The sequence below is a fragment of the Salvia splendens genome, chromosome 3, assembly GCF_004379255.2.
Source record: "Salvia splendens isolate huo1 chromosome 3, SspV2, whole genome shotgun sequence".
NCBI lineage: Eukaryota > Viridiplantae > Streptophyta > Magnoliopsida > Lamiales > Lamiaceae > Salvia > Salvia splendens.
Window position 1 is genome coordinate 39901364 of NC_056034.1, and position 25896 is coordinate 39927259.

General features: G+C 34.5%; 2 protein-coding genes and 1 long non-coding RNA gene across 5 annotated transcripts; 1 reads left to right on the forward strand and 2 right to left on the reverse strand.

Moving 5' to 3' along the window:
* The first annotated feature begins 535 nt into the window (after positions 1-535).
* Positions 536-16191, forward strand: LOC121796018. Of its 3 annotated transcripts, XM_042194706.1 has the most exons (6): positions 836-976; positions 2106-2232; positions 3045-3103; positions 14236-14340; positions 14526-14582; positions 15613-16191. In XM_042194706.1, exons 3-6 carry the CDS (start codon positions 3089-3091, stop codon positions 15949-15951), a joined length of 516 nt encoding a protein of 171 aa, XP_042050640.1. In that variant the 5' UTR covers positions 836-976; positions 2106-2232; positions 3045-3088; the 3' UTR covers positions 15952-16191. The 3 variants fall into 3 exon arrangements, with proteins under 3 accessions (XP_042050638.1, XP_042050640.1, XP_042050639.1); XM_042194705.1 differs by lacking the exon at positions 3045-3103; XM_042194704.1 differs by lacking the exons at positions 2106-2232; positions 3045-3103 and having other exon boundaries at positions 536-976.
* On the reverse strand, positions 11072-15713 carry LOC121796020. Its single transcript, XR_006049691.1, has 2 exons — positions 15576-15713; positions 11072-12367 (listed from the first exon to the last, which is right to left on the reverse strand). It is a non-coding gene; the product is annotated as an uncharacterized LOC121796020 (long non-coding RNA).
* A 1844-nt stretch (positions 16192-18035) lies between the features above and the next one.
* On the reverse strand, positions 18036-21324 carry LOC121796021 (NADH dehydrogenase [ubiquinone] 1 alpha subcomplex subunit 13-B). Its single transcript, XM_042194707.1, has 3 exons — positions 21011-21324; positions 18526-18597; positions 18036-18434 (listed from the first exon to the last, which is right to left on the reverse strand). Exons 1-3 carry the CDS (start codon positions 21223-21225, stop codon positions 18290-18292), a joined length of 432 nt encoding a protein of 143 aa, XP_042050641.1. The 5' UTR covers positions 21226-21324; the 3' UTR covers positions 18036-18289.
* Between the last annotated feature and the right edge of the window lie 4572 nt (positions 21325-25896).

Sequence of the window (25896 nt, forward strand, 5' to 3'; positions counted from 1 at the left end):
TTATATCAAAGCATATTGTTAAAGCTAAAAATATATAACCTTAGCTCACTACACTTAAATAAAGAAATACTCTCTCCATCCCAGATAATTTGAGACACTTTGACCGAGCACGTGTTTTAAGAAATGCAATAAAAAGTGAATTGAAAAAATTAGTGAAATGTGAGTACTACTTTTATATATTAGTTTTATAATAAAATATTAGCTAGCGTCATAAGTATTTTATTAATAAGATTAAACGGTAAATATTTTTATGTCACTCATAAGTATTTTATTAATAAGATTAAACGGTAAATATTTTTATGTCACAATATCTATAAATATTAGCTTCTGACTAATATCTAATAGTACTATATTTCATTTTTAAGAATTTTCATTTTAAAAAGATTCTAACTATAACCACTTTATATAATTAAATTGATAATTTATTTACAAATATCATTATCATTATCATTATCATTATCATTATCATTAAGAAAAGTTATTAGTAGTATAATTAATAAAAATTCGTCTAATTAAAATCGTAAAAAAAAGGAAACCTTAAAAAACTAACGCGCTTCTCGAGGAGCTCGACAGCCGTATGTTGGGCCACGTCACCATCTCTTAAATGCTTGACGTCGACACCTGATATGTATGAATATGTTTCGCCCTCATGTAGCTCCACGTCTCCCTCTCTCTCTCTCTCTCTCTCAATTCATCCCTCCACATTCCGAGAATCCCTGTGACCAACCAGTACTTTTTCGTTTTTCGAGTTCTAGATTCATCTATGCCGGACTCCGGCGGTGAAGAAGCTACCAATAAAGGTAAATGGAAGGTTAAAGTCGATGATTTAGAGCATCAGGACCCCTTGCTGGTATTCGGTTCCGAAATTTTGACGATAATTCTCGCCAAGCTCGACTTGCGCAGCTTGGCGGAAGCTCGCCTCGTTTCTCGCGGATGGAAACCGGTTGCTTCTTCCGATAGAATTTGGGGTTTTAAGGTTATTTTCTTTCTTCTTTTTATGAGCTTGCGTGTTGGCACAATTGCTTGTTTGTTTTGTTGCGGCTGAGGTGTGGACTTTGGCAGTTTTGTGTTTTTGGATCTCTTCCCATCTTTTGACGTGCAGTAGGTGGTATTTGAATCTGAGTTTGTTTATCGCCCATTCCGTGCTTTTTGACGTATTCTAGGTCTTGTTGCACTTGCACAACCGGTGATTGATTGATTACGAGCTAACTCTTTTCATGATACAATTGCTCTTAATTTAAATGCATTTGCACATCTTGTATGTAAAATGCAGAATCCCTTTAAAACAAAAATTCAGCAAAGAAGTGTAAAAAGGAAAGTGTCTAGATAAGAGGAGGTGCAACTATGAATGAGATAGTTTCATAGTTTGAACACTATCTAGATGGGATATTCGGTGACTATTAGTTATTTGTGTAATTCTATAAAACTACTAATACCGAGAAACCACTAAAATGAAGGAAAAAGATGGTCAAATAATAAACTTCAAATGCCCCTAATAGAAACACTATCTATTGTGCTACAATTGAACTTCATAAAAGCATAGAACATGGGAGAACTTAAGATTCAGGTACTGTCTGCAATCTACCACAGTACCACCGGACTGTCGACCCAACAATAGGTGGCATACAAGTTTGGTAAGGAAATACTTTTAAATTCTAAATGTAAATTGTCATAGGTTGTCCGTGGAATCGATTATTTTGATTACTTATATCCTAAGCTTGTAGCTTTCGAACATTGTGGGTGGAAAAGGAAGCTCACATGGCTTCATTTCCTGTTCTCTATGTTTACTTTTGGTTGCAAAATATTGCAAGGTGGAACGTTTGTTTGAATGCACTATAAGGGTTTTCATCAAAGGCCTATATGATACACCCTTGTGCGTCGGTTCTTAATCCTGCTCCATGTTGTCAAATTGCAGAATAGGAGTTTCCGTGAAAGGTGTTGGTCTGAATAATTGCTTAACTTTTGCATTGCATAATTATACATAGCTCCATGCATGCAGAAAGGAGAACTATATGCCTTCTGCTTTTCTGTGATTCCTCCACTATGAGCATGAATAACTATTTCTCTGTATAAATGTCACAATTCCTATTATGCACATGTTTCAGGATTTCTGTCTCATATAGACTGAGTCCAAAATCTTTAACTGCTTCTATGAGTTGTGGAAATCTACCATCTCGGAAATCGGGTATTGCCAGCTATGGGGAACTGACTGCCTATGCAGAAGAGAAGATGGTAATAAAGAAACATGTTTCCTTGAGTTATTTGTAAATCGTAACCACAGTTAATTTTTTTGAATTTTTGTTTGTTGGAAGTAATCAATCTAGTTTCTTAGATGAGTGATGACGCGACTTTACTTGTTTGTGGTTTGACTTAGAAGGAAGGTGCATGACCATTTTATCGTCTTGTTATACATATGTCAAATGAACATGCTTTGCATATTTTACTTTGCATCAATATTTACATTGGCGTATCTATTTAAGAAAACCAGAACTTTGAGCATCGTGTTACGGTACCAATTTCTTTGGACATGTTTACAGCGGTATGAAGCATGTTTCAAACAACGAGTAAGTAAGGCGGAGCTTAGCAATTCTTGTAGGAATTTGTTGCGACTTATTGTGTTCTGACTGAAGAATTCAAGGTAGAGAAACAAGACCGTACAGTGTCAATATGTGTAGTGAATCAGTGATGTTAGTAAATCATGAATGCTGCTAGAGATCAGTAAATTCTTAGTGTATTCAGCTGGAAGCCCGGGCTAAAAAAAGAATGACTATTATGGATTAGTAGAGACAAAATTGTAAGAGTGTCTTTTGAATTCCCTCTCTAATGTGGCATTCAGCTTGAACCTTGAGGACTTTGACAATGGCAATCAGTACACCTGGAAGGATTCTTCTGAATATGCTGTTACAATCTTCTTTTAATTGTAACTTGGGTTGACATTGTTGCTCACTTTTGTCAGCAAGGAATCTCCCTATATTTTTGGTTAATATATATTGAATTAAATTTGGGGTTAAGAGTTTTAATTGGTTAAGTACTTGATTTGTCAGGAGAAGGCGGCTAGTTTCAGCTACTGCAGAGATATAAGCATGTTATGCACTCAGAAGGGGTAAGAGTCCTCAACCCAATCTTAGAGCTAGTGGTATGGATCAATTTTCCTGCAGCCATCTTTATCCTTAGCAGTTTTTTTGTATTTTTGTTTATTGAGCTGGTATCTTTTAGCGTTAGTTTGATTAGGAGTCTAATTGTTACATTTAGTTAGTAGCTCTATTCAAATTTTAGTCTTGAGTAGAGTCTTACAAATAGGGTTTTGTTCCCTACATTGAAGTGTCTTTGGAAAATTTGAATAGGACGATAGTTTAGGCTAGTTATTTCTTTTAAGTAATTTTATTTCTATCGTTTCAGTCGTTCTCCATTTATTTCCGTTTCGCTATTCTGTTCTTCCCGTGTCTTTTACTGTTCTAATTTCCAGCAGCGGGCATTTATCTCTTTTACTGGAGTTAATATTGTGTGCTATGAATTGCTGATGTATTTTTTGGCTAGTATCTTGCAATAATTAAGCGTGGAGAGAATTGGGATTTGGTCTTCCATAGGACAGATGCTTTATGACAGTTGTTGGAGAAGTATGTTCTATTAGGTCTGCACTTGTATAATTTATTTGCTTATCCATCATTTAGATGGCCTAGAAAGATATGTTGATGAAACAATGATAACCTCTCACGGACTTAACTAACATTCTTTGACTAGTGATTAAAGTGATCATATACTTACAAGAATCTGTAAGCTTGGTATCCATTGTTCGCTTCCCTGTCAGTGCCTATTGGTTTATGAGTGAATGGAAAGAGAAATACCCGAATGAACATCCATCTAAAGGTCTTGCTAGCTTGTTCACTATAGGGTTAGGGTTTGGTGCCTTGCTTAAACTGGCCTCTATAAAAGGTTACACAGTGACTAGATCTCCAACTTCTTCGCAACATAATTCAGCTATACTTTAGTAGACATAACTAGAAGACAACAACTTAGGCTTGAATGTTTTAGGCTTTCTCTAGAGCAGGGAAGATGGACGTTGGCTGAATATTTCTCAGAGGTTCATTAAGTCAAATAAGGCACAATGCAACAACTATAGATGGTTGGTGTCCTAAGCATTTGGCAGTTCATTTTCCAGCTTGTATCTTGCCAAAGAGTTGTCTTCCATCTTTTTTTTCGATTGTGGCTTTTATGTCTAGTTATAGTACTTGTCTTGAATAAAGACCTCTATGAGAGCTCATTTTATGGGCAAAAAATCTAGGGCTGCATTGGAGGGTCATGCGTAGCTTCAGCATTAGGCCTTGTATATTGTCTTTTCATCTCTATCCTGTCGGCCAGATCCTTTCCTTCTCCTTCTCAATTTCAATCTTGGTCTCCGGAGTCTTGCCTTATCCCTAAAATTTTGATATATTCATATCTTGTCCAATCAAGTAAGGTTATATGCTTCATTATCCAATCTTTTCTTTCCCAGCGTCCTTATGATCACCGCTCATCAGATCACCAAGGCATATTTTTGTCCGCATTTGGTCAGATCGACCTTTTCTGCTTTGTTGACAGAAATTGCCCTGATGACTTGAAAATGTGCCCTCATTGCCCAAACCTGCCCCGTTAACCAGAAGTGTCCTCCAAGTCCAAGAGACTCAAAACACACAAAATAGACAAGAAACAGACTCATAACCTAAAGATGCAAAAAGGATCACAAAATTGGGCTCATCAGTTGTGCAGTGGGTTGCAACGGTGGAGGTAGAGAAAATGATTGGCGGACTTGTGCCTCATCCAAACAAAGATGAGAATGGTGACTAGAGGAGAAAGGGAGACGAGCAACAGACAGAGGAAGGGAGACGAGCTGCGACCTCAAAAACCTACCCGTGATGTCGTAAGTCTTCATCAAGGAAAGTATTGTCTCTCTCTCTTCCCTTGGTAGAAATTCTCCTTCTCTTATTGTCATTGTTGACCTTTCGTTTGGCAAACTGAAAGCCCAATTCACTTACCTTATAATTTTCCCCTCAAGTTCCCTAATTTTTTCTTTCTTTTTGTTTTCATTCTCCATGTCCAAAAATAACCTTTCAATTTTTTTTTTCAAGAAACCTTTCCTTTCACCGAGCTCAGTGTACATACCTTTTGAGAATTTTCTCTTTTCTTGGAAAATTTGAATATGAACTGTCTTATTTGTTTATATGAATCATTTATGTTTTATTGGTTATAAATAAACTGATCTAGTGTAGTTTGACTGATTTTGAACTATTAGTGCACCTTTTTTTACCTAAATCAGTACGCCCCACGCTCGTCACAACATTTAAGTATTGTAGCATAAGAAATGCATACATGATAGGATATTGTAGACCTGTGGAGTTTAGTGAACATGCATTACATGATTCAAAAAGAAAAGAAAATTTAAACCAATTAAAATTGATTCTAGAATCAAGTGGGATTGAACTTGAAACTGCTAGAACATAGGTAAGTATTAAAAAACTATTGAACTTTTCAGCCTTGCAATCCAATTCTAATAAAGAAATAGTATATATTGTATAAACACTGCACATCATTCAGCCAGATACAACACATGTTGTAACATTTTGTGTAGGACACATAAAAAGAAACTAAAAGTAGCTTAGAAATAGAAATATCTGAAAAAACATGTAAATAACGATCAATATGTAATCGGTAAGCCATGAGAATATTTTGATAGGTAGAAGTCAAATTCAATTTATGTATCAAAATGAAGAGGGGTTAAAATGTGAATCTGGTCTCTAGCTAAATGCTAGTATTGATCTCTTTTATTGTGTTTTTTCCATTTACTAGTAATCACAAACTTGATGTGTTAGGTCACTTAGGTAGTTTATATTTATGATCGCTACAGTTGTTAGTGTGTCACTAAGTGTCTTGCATTCTATATATAACTCTGGAAAACATTTCTTACTATCAACTTATGTAACATAGGACCACAAATATCATAGGGTTTTTTTAAACAGTTTGGACTTAGGCCCGTATCATCTTTTTAATCTTGTTTTGCCAAAGTGGCTGGCATCTTATAATGATATCGAAGGTTATCAAAGACTTACAAGAATGTTAGCATGTTCCTCCCCATCTATTTCCATCTATCCTTTTGTTGCCCGTCCTTCCCCTTTTAACCATTCTAGCCCGAATCTTTAACTACGATATCGTTCTTTGTCGCTGCCTGGTAGACGAACACGAGAGACATGATATGTGGAGGTGTCTTTGTGGAGGGTTTAAAAGGGAGGTCCACGAACATGATATTCCTACTCAAGCCAAAGTTAGGCTGGTGTGAACACTCTGTATTTGGGTGGCTCTTGTCTGCTCATAGTAGCCTGTTATCTCTACTATTTAGCTCAGATTCTCTATTCCCATCCATTCCCTTCATCTCAATGCCATCATCATATGAATGGCTACACAATTATGCAGCCACTCATCATTCCTCCCTCGTTTTGTACTTTGGTGCAAAACTTCCTCCATAACTAGGAGCATCTTAATACAAGACTCCTACATCTTTATAAGCTTAGCTATATCCTATATGTACTGTAACTATTGAAAAGTTCAATCCATCCAAAATATATATTTTAAGTTTATATTTCTTCTATTCTTGAAGAAATAATTTGAGATTGTTATAGATATATTGAGTTTTATGTGGCCTAACTCTTTTGGCATAAAAATGAATACTAGAAGAAAAAGGTTGTCAAGGCCTCTCAACTATTTTAAAGGTTTGAAATTAGCATTAATACTAGTTTTAATACTACATAGCCACCTACTTGTTAAAGTATGATCCTTGTTTGGGCAGAGAAAATTATGTTGGTAATCTTTAATGTCTTCTGCACACCTTTTATTCCCATTAAGATCTTACTATTTAGTAATGGAGTTTGGTAATAAGCCATCTTTCATTTGCTCAAAAAATTATGCAATCAATTTTCCCCAATATTTTATTTTTGAGAAGAGTGTTTTCCCAATATTAATTAGCCATTTAGTCATAGTTTTAATAATGAGCTGAGCTACAGCGCTCTTTTGACCATACATATTGGGGGATTGAGGTTAACTTTTGCTTTCCTAGATAATGCTAATTGTTATGTGATTGTGATCTCTTATATGGAAAAAATCAACATGTCACAATACTGAAGAAACTAAAGTTGGATTAAATGCAATATGCCTTAGCTTTCCCATGCTATATTAGTGTGTATAAGCTTTATATGATAATTCACTAAGTTATATGATAAATATATTTGATGTCAAGATTCCTTTTTATAAGATCTAGTATTTAGTTCTATAGGCAAATGCATTGTGATTTTTATTTTTAGTCCTACTTTATTGGATCTAGTAGCTACTTAATACCTTCCACTATATGACATATATCAGATGTGACACAATAAGAGGACTTGGGAAGCGGAATTGAATATCACCAATTTTACTGAAGATTGGTCAATGACTATAGTTCAAAATTGGTCTTTTGTATTTGCCAAAAAAAAAACTTTTTTAGTTCTACACATTAAGTGTGATCTCTTATGGTCCTAAACAGTAGGTTTTAGTCCACATTTAACGGTTTCATCGGAAGCTTAACGATCAACACCAGATTAGTAACTTAGTAACTTAGCTGCATTTAAATGAATAATAATATTAAAAGGAGAAGAATCTCCTTTTTATGTTTTTTCTTTAATATTTGTGCTTTTTAAAATTTAAATAGTAGTATTTCTTAATTTTTATAATTAGAATAATATTAAAATCACTAATCTAAAATTTTTCGATGGAACAATTAAATATTGACCAAAACATACTGGCTAGGTACACTAGTGACTCCAAATATATTGATTAGACCCTTATAAAGCCCACTCTTCGGTTTACCTTTTTGGGGATATTAACTGAAGTGTCATCAATTCTAATCTAACATGTCCGCACGAGCATCATAAAACGATCCTACGGTGACGGGGCTCACGGCTCCACACCTTTGACTGCGACCCCAGGTCAGGCGGGATTACCCGGTGAGTTTAAGCATATCAATAAGTTTTTTCGGAGAAATGTAGAGGACCAATTGTGAACTTCTATGGTCAAGTAACGAATGTAGCATTCATTCATTCAAACAAATTAGAAGATTATCCATTAGAACCTATTTTTTTGCTCGAGTTTTAATATGATAGAGAATAATCAATATATATATATATATATATATATATATATATATATATATATATATATATATATATAAATTGACTAAAGATAGAGTAAACCTTCGAATAGAAACCTTTTGTTAGCATTAATTTATTTTTGCTACTTATATCACTTTTTCAAAAAAATTTTAAGTGCAGAATTTAGGAATTGCAAGTGATCTAAATTACTTCTTTTAGAAGTAGTTAGAGGTGTCAAATGGGCTCAACGGCCCGAGCATGTATCTGTCTAAATCGCCTTTCTAAGGTTCCTCATCTTCGAAAGAGTAGTATGTATGAAAGTTCGGCATGACCCAACCCACCACGCCAATGAAATATTGAGTAGGGTCATCAAAATGAAAATATATCAAGATAAAATGTTCGGAGTTGAACTTAAAAAGTTACTATATACTCAAAAATAGGTTTGTGCCGCATTGAACAATCTACTCTACACACACTCTACATAGATGTGGGCTTACAGGGCTACGACTCATATACCATTTCTTTCATTAAACAATGGGCCATGGTTGGTCACTTTTCTGAGTCGGGATCGGTTAGTAAAAGTCATAAAAGAGAAATCTTTCTATTATCATATATGTATTCTCTTATGTGCCAAAAAGGAAATGATTCACTTTGAATGGGATTTTGAGGATAATTTGTTTAAAGGATATAAGATTTCCTAATATTTATTAGTTCTGCTCCCTACATCCCATCCCAATCTAAGTGAACTATTTTCCTTTTTAGGATGCACTCTAAATGACACATTTCTAAAAATAGAAACATCACTCTCTCTACTTTTTCTTTGTTCTCTACACTTAACTCACAGAACAACATTACATAGAGTGGGACAGAGGGAGTAGTTCTTTAAGGTTTTTCTAAATTACCTTTTCCAAGATTAGTTAAGCTTTATAATATTTAAGTATCTTAATGTTACAGTTTGAATTGGTGAATTTGGTTATAATGATATTTTTTAAAGATTAAAACAGATTTATAAATATAAATGTTTCATGATCTGTTAGGGGGGGTTGGTTACTTTCATTTAGAATAAAAAATAATAATAAGACTGTTTTCAAGTTGAAGATTTTGGCTATCACATTGAAATTGATAAAATCAATAATAAAAGGAAGGTGTAGAAATAATCCCTATGAAATAACTCACTTATATGTAATTTGGTCATAGTGCTTTCTGTTTCCTCAAGTCAATAACAAACTCATCACACACATCTCAAGATAATATCAAACTCCTTGGGTATACTTAATAATGGGTTTTATTGCTTAACATGAAATTGTGTAGGTTTTAACTAGTCAACTTTTATGCACTAAACTATTTTATGACATATAACTAGGAGTATAATATTGTATTGAAATAAAATTACCAACTTTTTGAAATCTGAACCTAAATTTAAAAGAGCATTGAAACTCGGGATTCATGATGTGAGTTAAATGAGTAAATTCCTTTTAGTGACCAAGTATAATCAGGAAATTATTTGTAAACTCACATAATGTATATAAATAGCCTATTGTTCATGTTAAATAGTGTTACTTAGTCGACAAAATAAAATATATCAATATATAGGGCATTTGCTCTAGATTATAAATTGAATCGAGGATATATATTTTTGAGGTCTACTACTCTGTCATTTGTTCAATATGCAAAAATATGTGATGGATAAGATAAGCATACATTAACTTTATTTATCTAAGTTATCACATAATGTAAATACCCCCTAGTCCACGATGACATCAATTTAAATTATTCTTAACAATAAATTATGCGAGAAAGCAAAGCAAGATTCTTGCTAATAAAAATAAACTATAAATAATTTCATACTCCCTCGTCCCATTAAATATGCAACATTTGTTTCGGCACATGATTTTATATAGTACTCCCCCTGTCCTATTATATATGACACATTTCTTTTGGACACAAGTTTTTATGTTGTGGTGTTTAGTGGTCAAATGAAACGAGAATAAAGTAGGAGTGAGAAAAAATAGGAGAGAGGATAAAGTAAGAGAGGGATAGAGTGTTGTTTTTTTGCCATAAAATGAAATGTCACTTATAATGGGACGACCGCAAAAATAGGAATACGCCTCACTTGTAGTGGGATAGATGGAGTATTGTTTTGTGAGGTAATGAACAAAGAATATGGTAAAAGATAGGAAAAAGTAGAGATGATGTTAGTTTCCATTTTAGGAAATGTTTTATTTTTAATGGGACAGAGGGAGTATTTCATTTGAATTGTTTCTGAGACATCAAAGATGTTGATCTTACATGTTACAAATAGTATTATATAAAAGAATAATGTCCAAAATTGGTTTTCTACATTTTTCCTAAAAAGCTTTTAGGTCCTACACTTAAGTGTGATAGCTTCTAGTCCCTAACAGTATTTTTGGTCCGTATTTAATGTTTCCATCAAAAAGTTAACGGTCCACAACATTTTGACCAAATTAGTAACTTAAATGCATTTAAAAATTGAAGTTGATTAAATGCCTTTAAATTTAAAATTAAAAGCACAAGAATGCCCTTTTATATTTTTTTTATTAATAGTTGTGTTTTTTTTAAAATTAAGTATTTCTTTACTTTTATAATTAGCATGATATTTAACTCACTAATCTGATCAAAATGCAAATGCTAGTGACCATCAATTTTTTTACAAAATTGTAAATATGGACAACTACATATTGTTTAGCACTAGAAGCTATCACACTTAATGTGTTGAACTTTTCGGGCATATGTAGAGCGCCAAATTTTGAACTTTAGTCTATATAAAATTAGATGGAATTGCTTTATCGCACATTATTCGTTATCACGCATTATTGTGTGTGATCCTTGCATCGAGGATCGTTGAAATCTTCAAACCAGGCAATTTAGTTTAATTCCCTAAGGGGTTCTACTATTAAGAATTCGAGAAATAAGACATGAAAGTAATTTATTTTGCCTCCAAAATTGTACAATGAGTGTTATTGGTACTAGTTCGAATGCATTCAGCTGCAAATGTGAAAAACAAATGGGTCCAGTGTGCCATCTGTGCTCGTTTTGTTATTGCTGTAGTTCATTTTCTCCCTTGTTCCGAATTTATCATTTTACTACTATGTTCTATTTGATGTCATATGATACATTTAGCAAGCCTCTTGTAACGTCTCCTACTGGAACACAGTAATATTTTTGTTGACCATAAGAAGATTTGTAAAAATTTGCATGCTTGTGCTGAATTTGGGTTATGATGCTCCATTATAGTAGTATCTGTTATTCTACTAGTGAAATAGCAAACAATCACGTGCCTGATGATGTGAAGAAGAAATTAGATCAGATTATCAGCGACTCTAATAAATAGTCTTGCCAATTGTTGCTTTGGTTATCCACCTTATTTTCATTAAATGTATTATTTCCCGATAAACACTTCATGAATCCAGATAAGTTATGGGGCATAAACTTCTCCAGCAGTCAAAATGAAGAGCACTTGGAACTCTGATAGGGATCTTCCCTGCCGATTTTGGTGGAAGTAGTAGTAGTTAACCTTTGTTTACTATCCTTAGTTATTATTTTATTGAGTATTAATTCATTAGTCTTCTAGGTTTGGATTACTTTCAAGTTGTTGATAAGAATTGGGAGTCTTTATAATTGTTATAAATAGCTCCTCATCAAAACGTTATGCACCGGGGAGAAAATTAGTTTTAGGACAGTGAAAATGGTAGGCCTCTGTGGAGGATTAATTTATTGCTGCTGCTGATGGGCTATTTCAAGACGCTGCACCAGACCAGCCCGTGTGACGAGATTATGGTGGCTTTAACGATTCCCCATGGACGGTTCCACATCAGTCTTGAGAACAAGGCTGATTCAACAAGGCAAGTGATAGGGATTGTCCCTGCTGATATGTTTAAAGAGTCTTGTGTCATTAGTCTTCTAGGTTTAGATTTACTTTCAAGTTGTTGATGGTAAGGAGTCTTTTTGTGATTGTTATAAATAGCTCCTCAGTGGAAGAGCTATGCCGGGGAGAAAATTAGTTTTATGACAGCAGAAACTGTGGCCTCTCTGAAGGATTAGTTTCTGTATTTTATATCTTTAGTTCAGTTTTCTTAGTTTCATAGGAGTATAATCCAGCTCATCTACTTTTGTTCTGTGGTTTGTTCTCTCTTCTCTGCAGCCAGTATCCATCTCATCTCCCTTTACTCTTATCAAACTTGTCTCTGTTACTGTATCTATTCAAAAATTGAGATACAGTTAGAGCTATTTGTTATCCCCTGTGCAGAACGGTAATATGAATAGCATGCATCTCAATACATTAGTAAAATGTATGTACATATTCATAAAAAATCAGTATCTAAAATTCAGCTCACTCTGGACAGTCATCACCGGATAAATAGAGAGACAAATGAGTTTCTTTTGATGCATATTCTAGAATACGCGTTAGATAAGGTAAACTACCTGAACGAGATGAAAACTAGACATTGCCTGTTAATACCATGTATATGATGCTATTAGATTATCCATGGTTCCTATTGAAAGAGGGAGAGCTATATCCTACTGCATACCAGCACAGCTGTTTCTTGTACCACCATCTATTGCGTCTACGTGAGATATTCTGTCTATAGTGTCTGTCTGAATGCGTTTGCAACAATGTTTAGGAGGTGCTACTTGCATGGAAGTGGTACCAAACATTCCAGGGGGCCACCTCAAGCAAGTTGTAGGCTGCAGAATCCAACTCAGCAATAAATACTACACTTGCTTTTATCTTACATTTCAAACAATAACAGTATCATTATCTTGATCTCTATCTTATTGTTCCTATCATGATTTAATATCTTAGTAAATCATGCTATGGTTACCAAATGTGGCCTTGTGGTATAGAGTCTATCTACATAATGATTGGGGTGTGCAATTGTTTAACCCGACATAATAGTACGATACCTTTTATCTTCCATTATCCCGTTCCCTTTCAGCCTATCTATTTTGTTAGTTCTATGCTCATAGATTGATTTCTGGTAATTGTGACTACTCATGTTTTTTCTTATCACAAGGTTTAATAATATTTCTGGAATGGATCCCCATAACCAGAGATAAGTGTTAGGGTTTGCCGATGCACACCCAAACTCAAATTAGTATGATATTGTCTGTTTTGGGCCAAGCCCTCCCCAAAAGGCGTCACACTAATGGAGTAGGGTTGCACTTATATATTGATTGCACATTTTCTATTCTCCAATGTGGGATGGTTTGAACCCCAACAATAAGCATAAGATGGAATAACCCTAAAATGATTCAGATGAAACAGCTGGAATAAAATTATCATAAATGGAGCAGAAAGAAGTAAAATGGAATGATAAAGTAAAACAGAATAACTCTGAAATTCTTCAGAATTCTTGTTTTTGTTAATAATGTAACAGAGGACCAGCCATGGTTCTGGTTGTGGTCATTTTTTTACATTATATAGTCTTTTGAAGATGGCGACCCCCCCTGTTTAAAGGGTCTTCTAGTTCTATGCCACTAACTTTTATATGTTCTCTCTTTTTTCCACAATGACATCTAACTGAAAGATACTTGTCCATCTCACTCATTGACAGGGATATGTATTCTAATAATTTTTTGTTATATATTTCCTCCGGTAATTCTGTCTCACTCATGGGCTGGGATTTGTATTTTTGATTATTGGTTTTGTGTTTACACCTTTCACTGGGAGCATTAATTCAAATAAATATGTCTGCCTTGCTCATTGATTGGGATTTTTGTTTCTACCGATTTTTCTACTTAGGGTGGTGATATATAATGGTGAGCTAAAATGGAAAGAGAGATGGAAAATAATGTACTCCCTAAGTCCACAAGAGTGTAGCACAATGGCCTTGTTCTACACTCTCCGTGGACAGATGGAGCACTTCTATTTCCTTTAGAAGAATATCATGTGCGCCATGAGTTGATCATCATGCTCTAGCTATAATGTTCCTGATGTGTTTGAAGATATTACTTGCTTTACTTTTTAGCCAGGCTTCTTTTTGATGATTTTTTATGCCAACACGCCAATGCTATCCCCAATTGTTAGAGTAAATTGTTAACACTGTTGTGCCTTTCTTTCCAGTGTCAAGAGTTATGGTTGGATAAGGCACATATACCACGCGTATCAACGGTTGAAGGACTTCCAAAGATGATCGCTACATTGCTCTCGATCAGAGATGGCAAACGAGTGAGTCTCACTTCTTCCTCTCCTTATCTCTTGGAGAGACGCGCCTGGGAAGGGCTTTATGTGCTTACAATATCATATCGGATAAATCACAGATCTGATTTTAAATGCATGCAATATGTGATAACTTAAACTAATCTGAAGGTGGTGCCTATTATACTTTCTAACTGGCAATTTTCTTATGTCAGACTCGAATCACTAGGGATGACCTTTGTGACCATGTTTGGGAATTCCGCTTTACAGAGGTATGCCATTACTTGTGTTGAAGCTCAGTTCTTGTCAGTTTTCTTGTTTTGAACACTTGTGCTGATCATATGATTCCTAGGTACTGATGTATCTCACGGTCTACAGTTATTAAGAATATGTCCTTGTCCATTCTTATGCCTAATATGCCCAACACCTATGCTAAATGTAGCTTCTGTTCCACCACTTTTATGATCTCATAGTAGACCCTTAATCCTTGCATCTAAATGTTGTGTGGTCAGTATTTAGGCTGAACAATTAACCAGGGAGATGTATTTGTTGCAAATATGAGGATCATTAGTAGCACGCCATAGGATTAGTTCTGCGAACTCCCAACATGCTTTTATTGTACAGTTCTTTTGAAGTTGCTCCAGATGATCTTAGGACAATGAAAGGAGGATCAAAGTTGTGAATGGAGATGATGATGCTATATACTCCTACTAAACTATAATCCTTTTGTAAATCTAAAATGCAATTTTATCCCTCTTAACAATTTTTCATGGTTGGTGAAGAGAATCCTTTTCTCATCCCAGTTTTGGCCAAATCAGTCTCCCTCATTCTATTTGATAACTGAATCCAAGATTAAAGGTTCCACTACATCTTAGTAAACTTTGAAACCAAATAATGTTAACTTTCTTACCAATTTACTCATATTCCTATTCCAGCTATGATATCTTATCATAAAGTCTTACTCAAACCTGTAGTAACAGTAAGTAAATAGGCAACGATCTTTGTTTTGTTGGACTTATTACTCTGATTGTTGTGAATTTAGATGCTATTGCTCTCATCTATTCATCATAGAAACCAAGGTCTTCCAAATATAGGACGCAACCAAAGATGAACTAGTAGTGTTCAACCAGATCCAGATGCTACAAGATTCCTAACTCCTAGAAAACAGAATATATTCCTCTTAAGAAAAAATCCCACACCACCCAATAAAAAGCATAAGGAGAAAACAAATCCAGCAATTACTGATGCACATATATATTTCTCACCGGATAATTAGCTTCTTCTTTCTCACCCCCTCCGCAGATGGCGCCGGAGTACTGGCGGGAGCTGGACCCATCCTGGAGGGGCGAGGGCGCCCCTCCAATGCGGCGGTACTTCCACCCTGACGGCAGCATCACGGCCGACCCCGAGGACAAGGTGTGGGGCGGGCACGAGTCGTCGTACACGATCGTGACCGGCCTCCTCGCAGACGGACAAGTGCGGGAGCACTACGTGAGGATCAACAGGTGGCCTAAGATGATGGCGAAGCGCCACCCTGACTGGAGCTGGGAGCTACGCAACCGCCTCTACTTTTACAGAAGCATCCGAGAAAGGCACGGCCCTGCCTCCACCTCCCTCTCCTTCTCCGGTGGCTCTTTATGATGTGTGGATTGTGGAATGTGGGATTAGCTATTTATGGAAAAAAAGTTGTTATACTGAGAGTGGTGGAATTCGCTGCCTTTTCAGCGTGTCTTTTACTACTGTTTTTAATTTGTTTGTATTATACTACTTTATTTGTGATGTCGGTGGAAACCCAACCGCAAACAGCCAGCACAACAAGGCGCCTACTATTGCGATATTTGCATAAATGATTTAGTAAATTTGAACTGTCAATTCTATTCACGAATACTTATTTTATTTATTATCTCAATTTCTGAAATTAATTTTTTACACTACATGTGAAATCGTGTTGGCTATAAAGTATCCGGTACATCATACGTTTACGGCAGTACGAAGTAATGTCTGTAGGAAACATAACATATTGGTGTCTGTGCCTAGATATTAGGTGTATATTGAAATCTTACTCAATCGGACGAAAAGAGTGTATTTTTGTTATTTTGGTTACTCTCATAATAATAATAATCTCTTTTCACATTTATAGGTAGATTTTGTATTTTATTAATTCATTTCATTCACATTTTGTTATTCCCCCGTTTGTTATTTATAATTTTATTTTGATTCGACGTGAGTTCTAAAAAATTGTTTGACTTAGTAAAGAAAAATGGAAAAGGAAATTAGTCTCATTTTGATTCGGTCGAGTTTTAAAAAATTGTTCCGACTTTATCAAGAAAAATGGAGAGAGAAATTAGTAAAATGTGAACTCGTTTATAATTATTTTATAATAGAATGTAAGTGCAATAGTTTAGTTGAATTGTGAGATTCGTTTACCTAAAATGGTAAAAGTATATGACATTTTAATCGTGGACATTCAGAAATAGCAAAATGAGCCAATTTTTATAGACGGAGAGTATATAAAATGAGGCTCATTTTCTGCTAACTTTTTTTTTATATCATTTTTCTTTACATTTTTCTAAACCCGTGCTGAGTCAACTATGAACTCTTATCCCGGAATGAAGGGAGTGATATACGAGAATTCACAATCATCAATTTTCAATATGCCGTATTTCTCTATTTACTTGATTTTAACTTCATATAGCATATTCTATTCACAAAATCTGAATATCTTCTTTGATACAAAATCTGAATTTGACAAACTTGTGGTCTACAAATAATACACGCATACAAATAATGCACGCATCGTCTAATCAGCTGATAAAATTTACTACTCCATCTGTCTCATGTTACTTGCACTGTTCCATTTCGACTCGTCACAAACTACTTACACTTCTAGTTTAAGTTAGAATTAATGTATTTAATTAATATGTTAGTTTAAGTTAAGAGCTCATTTATTAAGTGATGTATCATTACACTTAAAATTCTAATTTAATTACACTAAAAAATCAATATCAAATTTACGGCCTAAAATGAAAAGTGCGAGTAACATGAGACAGATGGAGTACAATTTACCAGTAAAATTGCAGATAAGAGTAAAATTTATCTATAATACAATGGAATAACATATGCGAAGGAAATATCAATTTCAATTTCAATTTCAATTTCATACAGTATTTATTAAAATCAAACTGCATAAAACATAAATCCCTTGACCCTTTATATTATACACATACCAAACAAGTTGACGATGAATATAATCACTGGAAGCATTTTGTGTAAGGTTATTTTTGATGGATCTACTATTTTCTGTTGCAACGTAAGACTAGGTAAAGAATTGAAACGTATTGGTGCAATTAGTGCTGCAATTGAGGGTTCAGATTGTGCTGATTCTGTCCTGTAACTGGTAAGTGGTAAGTAACAATTTGGTTTCTATTTTAGCTATGAGAATTGAAATTTATTTAATTTTCTAATATCGAGTAATATATGACATTAATATAGTTGATGTGTAAGGAAATAATGTAATTTCGTTATTTTTTTTGTGTAAGGAAATTAGTGAAAGTATTTCGTATGCCAATAAAATTTTCCAGCTTTTAGCATATGTCAATAAAGCATTAAGATTTTTAAATAAGGTGTTATTCAAATTTGTTGGAAATGAGATTGGATAACATACTTAACATAATATAATGAAGAAAATTGGCACAATTCTATTGTGAAGCAGTACTATGGGGAAATGCAATAACCATTTTTTATTTTCATCTAAAGAAAACTAACGTTAGGAATGAATTAGTAAAATTGTCAGTACGATCATATGTCAACAACTATAATGAAACGGGTATAGACGCAATGCGAACATAATTTTCAGCATCATCCTTATTTAATGAAACGAAGCAAAAGCGCAATGATAGTTGTGTGAATCATGCTGGCAAAGCAAAATGTTGTTTTGCTGAATCCCTTCAGCCAGAACAGCAACCAGACAACCACAAGATTACCAAATGTCTGGACGTAGCTCCCCACTCGCTGGAGGCATCCATTTCCCTGAGTGGTAAACGCTTTCGCCCACTTTCCAGCCTGGAACATCTTTCATGATTCTAGCCTCTTCTGCAAGATACTTCTTCCATTCTTTGACAAATCTGAAGAGAGGCAATGGTAATAAGAAAATTATGCGCAAACAAAATTAGGTATATTACAACAAGAATGGCAGAAGCAAACTGCAGAAGTCACCTTTCATCCTCTTCAGCTTGAATTACAGGTAATATTGCTCTGCGGGCAGCATATTTTTCTTCCTTTATAGCCCTATTCAGTTAGAAACTTTCATTAAGTTTTCGCTTTCCACTTTCCAGCATTCAACAAAATTAAACAAGTTAATTCCATACAATAAGTCAATGATAATAAATATACTTAATTATTGCATTTAAAGAGCCAAATAATCATAATAGGTACTAATAATACTGTAGCTCTGACAAGTTGCCATAACTCAAAATACCAGGAAGCATAGATTGAGGTGTGCATGTGTTTGTCTACTGAAAGTGTGGTTAATGCCTACGGCCAAAGGTCACCCATCAATAAGACCCGATGGATGACATTGACAGAGATTTTCAGGTCACCCATCAATAAGACCCGATGGATGACATTGACAGAGATTTTCCAGAACTAATACCTTCCGAGAGATAGGACAGTTATAAGATCCACCGTACACCTATGAAGTATAATTACATCTTTACTTCCTTTATTGCTAGAAGTATACAGGTCCTTTATGAAAAATCTCTATATCCAATTTTTGACCACAATGAAAAATTCCAACCAATAAAACAAAACACATCACAAAAGATATATAGAACTTCTAACTTCAGTTGTTCCTGCTAAATTATCCATACAATTTGTCAGAAATGATTGGTCCATGGTTGCTTCATTCTCAGCAAGTTCAATAATCATTTACCACAAATCACATTCTCGTCCTATTGATCATCGTGGTGAGCATTCATCCCAGCTCTGGATAACAAAAGCAGAGAATTCCTAGTCTGCTAGTGTGAGGAATTGCATACGGAGAAGTTTTCAATTCAAAAGACTGTTAGCTGTGAATTCCTGTTGTAGATGATGTGAACTAAAATAGAACTTGTAAAACAAGAGATGGACTAAATATAGAAAATAAAAATACTCCAAGAATGCTGATTTAGGATTGGCAAAATTATTTTTAGGGAAAAAAACATGAGGCTGACATGCTGAAGTATGTCAAAAAATCTAATGTACTAAGGATATGCATAACTCGAAATGGTATATGGACACCTGTAAATAGATTTCTTTAAACAAAAACAAAGAAAACTAAGGGAGCAACATGCAAAGTTTTGTAATGGCTCAAAATATAGGTTACATATTAACATGTGAAAGAATAGGTTATCTTTCAGAATTCAGATATCTAGGTGCAAATCATAGGTGAGTGATTTCTCTCAACAACTCTTGTTGAGCACCACCACCACCACCACCACCACCACCACCAAATATGCAAGAAGTAAGAACCTTCTACAAAATAACATTTTTCGACATGTTTCATTAGCTTCTCATATCATTAAATACGTAAAAGACCAGAACTGTGATTCTTGATTTTTGGATTATGTGCTTTGGATAGAAAAGTTTCTCCATTTAAAGTCAAACCAGGAGACTAGCAGCAACAAGTCAACAACATATATCTCATTTTCATACTGAGAGGTGAACAAAAAAGGGTAGCAGTTGGACAATCAAGGCTACTCAACATGTTGTAGAGAAAGCCAAGGATGCATAGTTAAAGCGAAAGGAAGCTTATATGTGCTTAGCTACTAGCATCACGTGAACACGTAATATAGCTTAACTGTTCAAATGAAAAGTAGACATTTGGTAGCCAATGCAAAGGGGAATTTATATACAGATCTAGACATATAATTTCTATAGATTGAAGCAGAGCACTCACGGTCTTCCAAACTTGAATATTCATCCCTCTGAATATCTTCCAGCTGAACATCACCGGAACACATGTTTCTGTAGTTTCTATAAATATGTTTAAGAAGAATGGGACATAACTTAGGTTTGAACGACTCAAGATGGCTTCACAAATCCTAAGCTAAAAACTACGTCAATGAAACAATAGCTCCAAAGCACATGACACACAGTGCCTCAAAATAATAACTATGCACAAATTTGCCCGCAGGGGCAGCGGCAGTTGGTTCTGGAGGGGCAGAATTGCAAGGATAACTATGCACAAAATTACCACTTTATCGAAATCCAATGTCCAGACCAAAATAATAGTTAACAGACATAGTATGGCAAAAGATAGAAATGTCCACACAGTTCATAAATGGTTTCTTTATAAACATAAATGGTTTGGACACAGAAATGCCACATATCCATATCAACATTACACTCCCATCTCTACCACATTAAGCAAAAATATTCTCAGAAATGGTCCAACCATCGCCGAAACCAACTAAATTTACATAGTGGAAAAAAGCAGCGAAACTTTAGTATTACTCCAATTGAACACCAAATCAAGCCCCTAAATCATCAGACAGCACCAATAATCCCTAGACACATCAAATTCCAAACAATATGACTGTACTCCTAAACAATATCAACAACGAAGGGCAAAAATTAATAACAGCAATCAAAATCTACCGTTTCCGGTCGCAAATCAAACTCAATCGATTTATTAAAAAAAATCATTGACGGAACCTATTACCTGCGGATCTTGTTGCCTTTGCCGACCTCATACATTCCCCAGGAGAAGACTCCGAAAGTAGTAAGAAAAATCGCCATGGCGCTGGGTCCAGTGTTAGGGATCCTCCGGGCGAACCGGACCGGAGCAAAGCCGCCGGGTGGAGGACCGTCCTGCATAACCGGCATGTCCTTGATGCTCGCCATCCCGGCCTTGTTCCTGATCACCGCTTCCGTCATTTTCTTTCTGCCCTAATTTTTTTGTGGTGGATTTCTGCAGAAATTGTCACACTGAAATTTTGATTGCAGATGAAAATGTGGTGAAGAGAGAGTGAACCTATATTCTACTCTGTCCAATTTATATGGGAATGCGCTTTCAGCTTATCGGCTTAGTCGCGTTTGACGTTTTTGAAATTAGAAAAAAAAAATGTACTGCTACTTATCTGAATTTTGTAGTAGTACACCATTTACTTAATGTGTTTTTACATTTTTTCTCTCTCTTTATTTTTGCTTCTTCAGTCTTCTTTCACTTTTTAATCTTGTTTTATTGTCTTATATTACCCGTAGTATATTTTTAAGAAAATACATTTAAAGGATTTTATGTTTTATAATATATTATATTCTTATATTCTTAATATATGCTTTTGTATCTTGATGATAGTATATTTTATAAGAATCTTATACTTGATCTTATAAATTTATTAACTTTTTAATTATCTGATAATAAACATTTTACCAAAAAACATTGCTCATTGTTTGAACTAATTAAGTACTACTATGTACTTAATAAACAAGTTAGATAAAAATAATACTCCCTCCGTCCCATAAAAATATAAGCATCTAAAATGGCACGATAATTAATGCACAATTAATAAAGTTTGAGAGAAGATGATAAGGGTAGTTATAGTAATATTAGTGGATGGTGAGACCTACATTATTATTTGTGTTTGATGAGTTGTAATGATGCGGTAATGATATAAAAAATAAATTGATGTATATGAGTAAACAAGTTGGGAACAACTTTTCATAAATGTAAATGCTCTTATTTTTATGGGACTGTCAGAAATGAAAAGTGTCATATTTTTATGGAACTGAGTAGTTAAAACACTAAGAAAATTTCATCCCCCATTTTTTTATTAAAGGTTCCAAAACCATTCACTTATGTCCATGAAAATGAAATTTTAGTAGATGCTTACATTTATATTTATGCTTCCTCCGTCCATAAAAAATAGTTCAATTTTGTCATTTCAGTACTATACCAATAGATGAATTATTACAAAATGTCCATGAAAATGAAATTTTAGAACATCTATTTCTGTATACACAAACTATACCATTAGACGAGCTTGGTAATGATAAAATGCAAACTGTAAATATCGTACAAACTCCAAACTATGATCTGAACCGTTAAAAATGTCAACAAATGACAAAATAACAGCAACAAAAAATGTCAACACAATATCAACACAACATCAACTGTTGACATTGTGTTGACAAATTTTGTTGCTATTATTTTATCATCTGTTGATATTTTCTAACGATCCAGATCATAGTCTACAGTTTGTTCAATATTTACGGTTTGCATTTGATCACATCCCTAGATGAGCTAGTATTAACCTATATGCGATGTACAAATCTCATATACGTTAATATTTATATAACTTGTAATTTGTTACATTTGATATGGATAGTAATAATAATAGAGCCAAAAATGGTGTGCATCGGCGTCGATCAATGGCGGATCCAGAAACTAAATATTGTGGGGTCGAACCAAATTAAAAATATTAAAAATAATTATTTAATATAATTATTTATATAAATATATATTTTAATTTCAATAATTCCTACTGAGTATCAATATTTTAATAAAAAAATATTTACTCCATTGCATAAAAATAGACTATTTTGCAAGTCCGGTCCTATAAAAATACACTCTATTTTTTAAAACTATTATTCTCTTTTTTGAGGTGTATATCATTTTTAATTAACAATATTTCAATAATTTTTTATTTCTATCTTTCTTCTATTTTACTAGTGTATTAAAAAACTCATGTCATCCCAAAATATGTTTGTAATGAACTCAGGGTGTATACTTTTTCCGCAACATCTCCAATTTTGAAAATTTTAAAATAATTTGAATAAGAATAATAAGGTTGAAAATTAATTATAACTAAAACAAGAAGAAATTAAGAAATATTAATTTTAGATAAATAAAAAAAGTAGTACACTATTAGTACTTAGTTAACATTAATTGAAATTTTAGAATTGAATATATTTTCAGTAGACTTCCGAGAAAAGCAAAGCCCATTCAATTGGATAAATCAACATATTTAATCTTTTAATCTTAGATAAATAATGCGGTCCATGTTTTCTTTCTTGAAGCAATTATTTACTTCCTCCGTCCGCCGTTAGGAGTCCCGATTTACCATTTTAGTTCGTTCGCCATTAGGAGTATCGGTTTACTTATACTATAAACAGTAGGTACACCTCACTTTCCACTAACTCATTCCACTTACATTCCATTATAAAACTAATTTATAAAAATGGGCCACACATTCTACTATTTTTTCTCACCCACTTTTCTTTATATTTCTTAAAAGTCGTGCTGAACTCAAATAGGACTCCTAATGACGGATAGAGAGAGTATTTAATTCTAGTTCACATGTAAATATAGGAAAATGAAATCAATAATGACAGAAGACTTTCATATTGACTAAGGTATCTCTCCTTATTAAATGTGCCTTTAACCCATTTCTATTTCTATTTCTCTCTCTTCGGTAAAAAAATGAAAAGGCCGCTTCTGAATTTACTCCATCTCTTCATTCTCACCTACCGCCTTCCCTGCCCCGACTCTGCGGCCGTATTCTGGACTTCGCCCTCCGTCACTCCCATCCCGTCTCTATGCTCAGTCTCATCATCTCAAGCGTGAGGTGGGGTCGGAGACGTGAATGCCATAGCCAGTGGCTGGGTGAACGACATAAAAACCAAGAAAGGTGATGGAGGGGAGTTTTGGGAGTTTTTCGGATGGGAAAAACATAAATGTACCCACTTTGTTATTTCTTCCATCTATGGGGAAAACGCTATCCGAGTTGACGTCTTATTAAGTAAAAACGCCAAACAAGAAGGCTTTTTCCAATTTATTTTTGATTTTATGTAAATACAATATTTATTGTAACACGCCAACAGGGTTGGCGTGTTTAAATAGAAAACGCCTATATCGTTGGCATGTAAGCAATTATCGGAAAAAAAAATCCATTTTCATAATTTATAAACGTCGGTGACATTGGCGTGTTTAGGGTGATTTTCCAAAAAAATAAATAAAATCAAATTAAGAAACGCCATTGACGTTGGCATTTCTTCACGGAATGATATTACAGCTTCTGCTCCCCAAATCGCGAAAACATACCCACACAACACAACACAGCGGCAGCTTTGAAAGGTGATTTCGCCCTCCCTATAGCAATTGCATCAACAAGGAGTGAATCGGTGTCATTCTTCCGCATATTTGATGTATTCTTCGGTTAGTATGCTTATTTTTTACAATATTGGAGTAATTATTTGGTAGTTATTTAGGGTTTGTAATGGGTTGTAAATTGAGTTGAAATTTTGTGTTGCATTACTATTTAGCGTAGTGGCTTGTTTGAATGACATTGTTGTTGATAAATAGTTGAGATATTGGTGTTTAGTTAGGTTATAAATTTGATTAAAAATGCGTTTAAACTAGGTAGTGTTTTTCTAGCTTAAAAATTAGGTAACTTGATTGGGTTTGAGTGGGTTTTAAATTGGTGTTGCATTATTTGGGTGTAGGTGTTACATTATTTGATTGATATTGAGTTCAATAGTGACAAATTATTCAAATTGTTTAGGTTTATGTATATTGTTTAGTTTGAATTGCGAATGTTGTGTAGGTGAATTGTGTTACAATTTTGTGTAAGTTGCTTATAAATTGGCCGTGCATTATTTGATTTGGTGTTCCATTTTGTGATATTGGGTTTAATAGTATCCAATTATTGAAATTGTTTAGGTTTGTGCATTGTTTAATTTGAACTGTGAATGTTGTGTAGGTGAATTATGACAACATCATCTTCTTCTCGTCGAAGACTCTTATGTGGTCCTGAGGACCCTTCCGATGGGCAGGAATTGAATCACAAGACGTACGATGTAGAAGATATGCAGGAATTATTTGGGATATTCTCATACATCCCCGTGTTTTGGCAATAATAGACGAGATGGGCTTTGGCGGCATATTGAGGTGTGGTCAGCTAAAGGACATTGACCACCATCTTATCACCGCGTTGATTGAACGATGGAGGCCAAAGACTCACACATTTCACTTTTCAGTCGGTGAAGCGACCGTTAAATTGGAAGACGTGGAGGTTTTATGGTGATGCTTTGACGGGTTACATCCCCACTAAGGAAGTCAACTATTGGATGCAACTTTCTTTGGAATATCTTGGATTTACACAAGATACAGTTGAGTTGAAAGAATTAGTTTGGAAACATACAAGCTTATCAAATCAACTAAGGATTGAGTTGAGTGATGAACACGACCACTATATATATGTTCAACGTGCTCATGTTTATTGTCTGCTTTTATTTGGTGGTCTGATGATCCCGAACGCTTCCGAAAATAAAATTCCATTCTTCTACTTGCAATTTTTCATGGATGTAGAACGATGTTCTAGCTATAGTTGGGATGGCGCGACTCTTGCTTGCTTGTATCACAATTTATGTGAAGCTGCACTTGATAGGAGGACCGATGTCGGGAGAGCTTGTACTTTGTTACAATTGTGGGTTTGGGAGAGAATCTCAAATATTAGACCGAAGATGATAAATCATGTGCATGTAGACTACGCACCATGTGCAGTCGCGTAAGTTGTTCACTAATTAATTTTTAAGCATAATATTCAT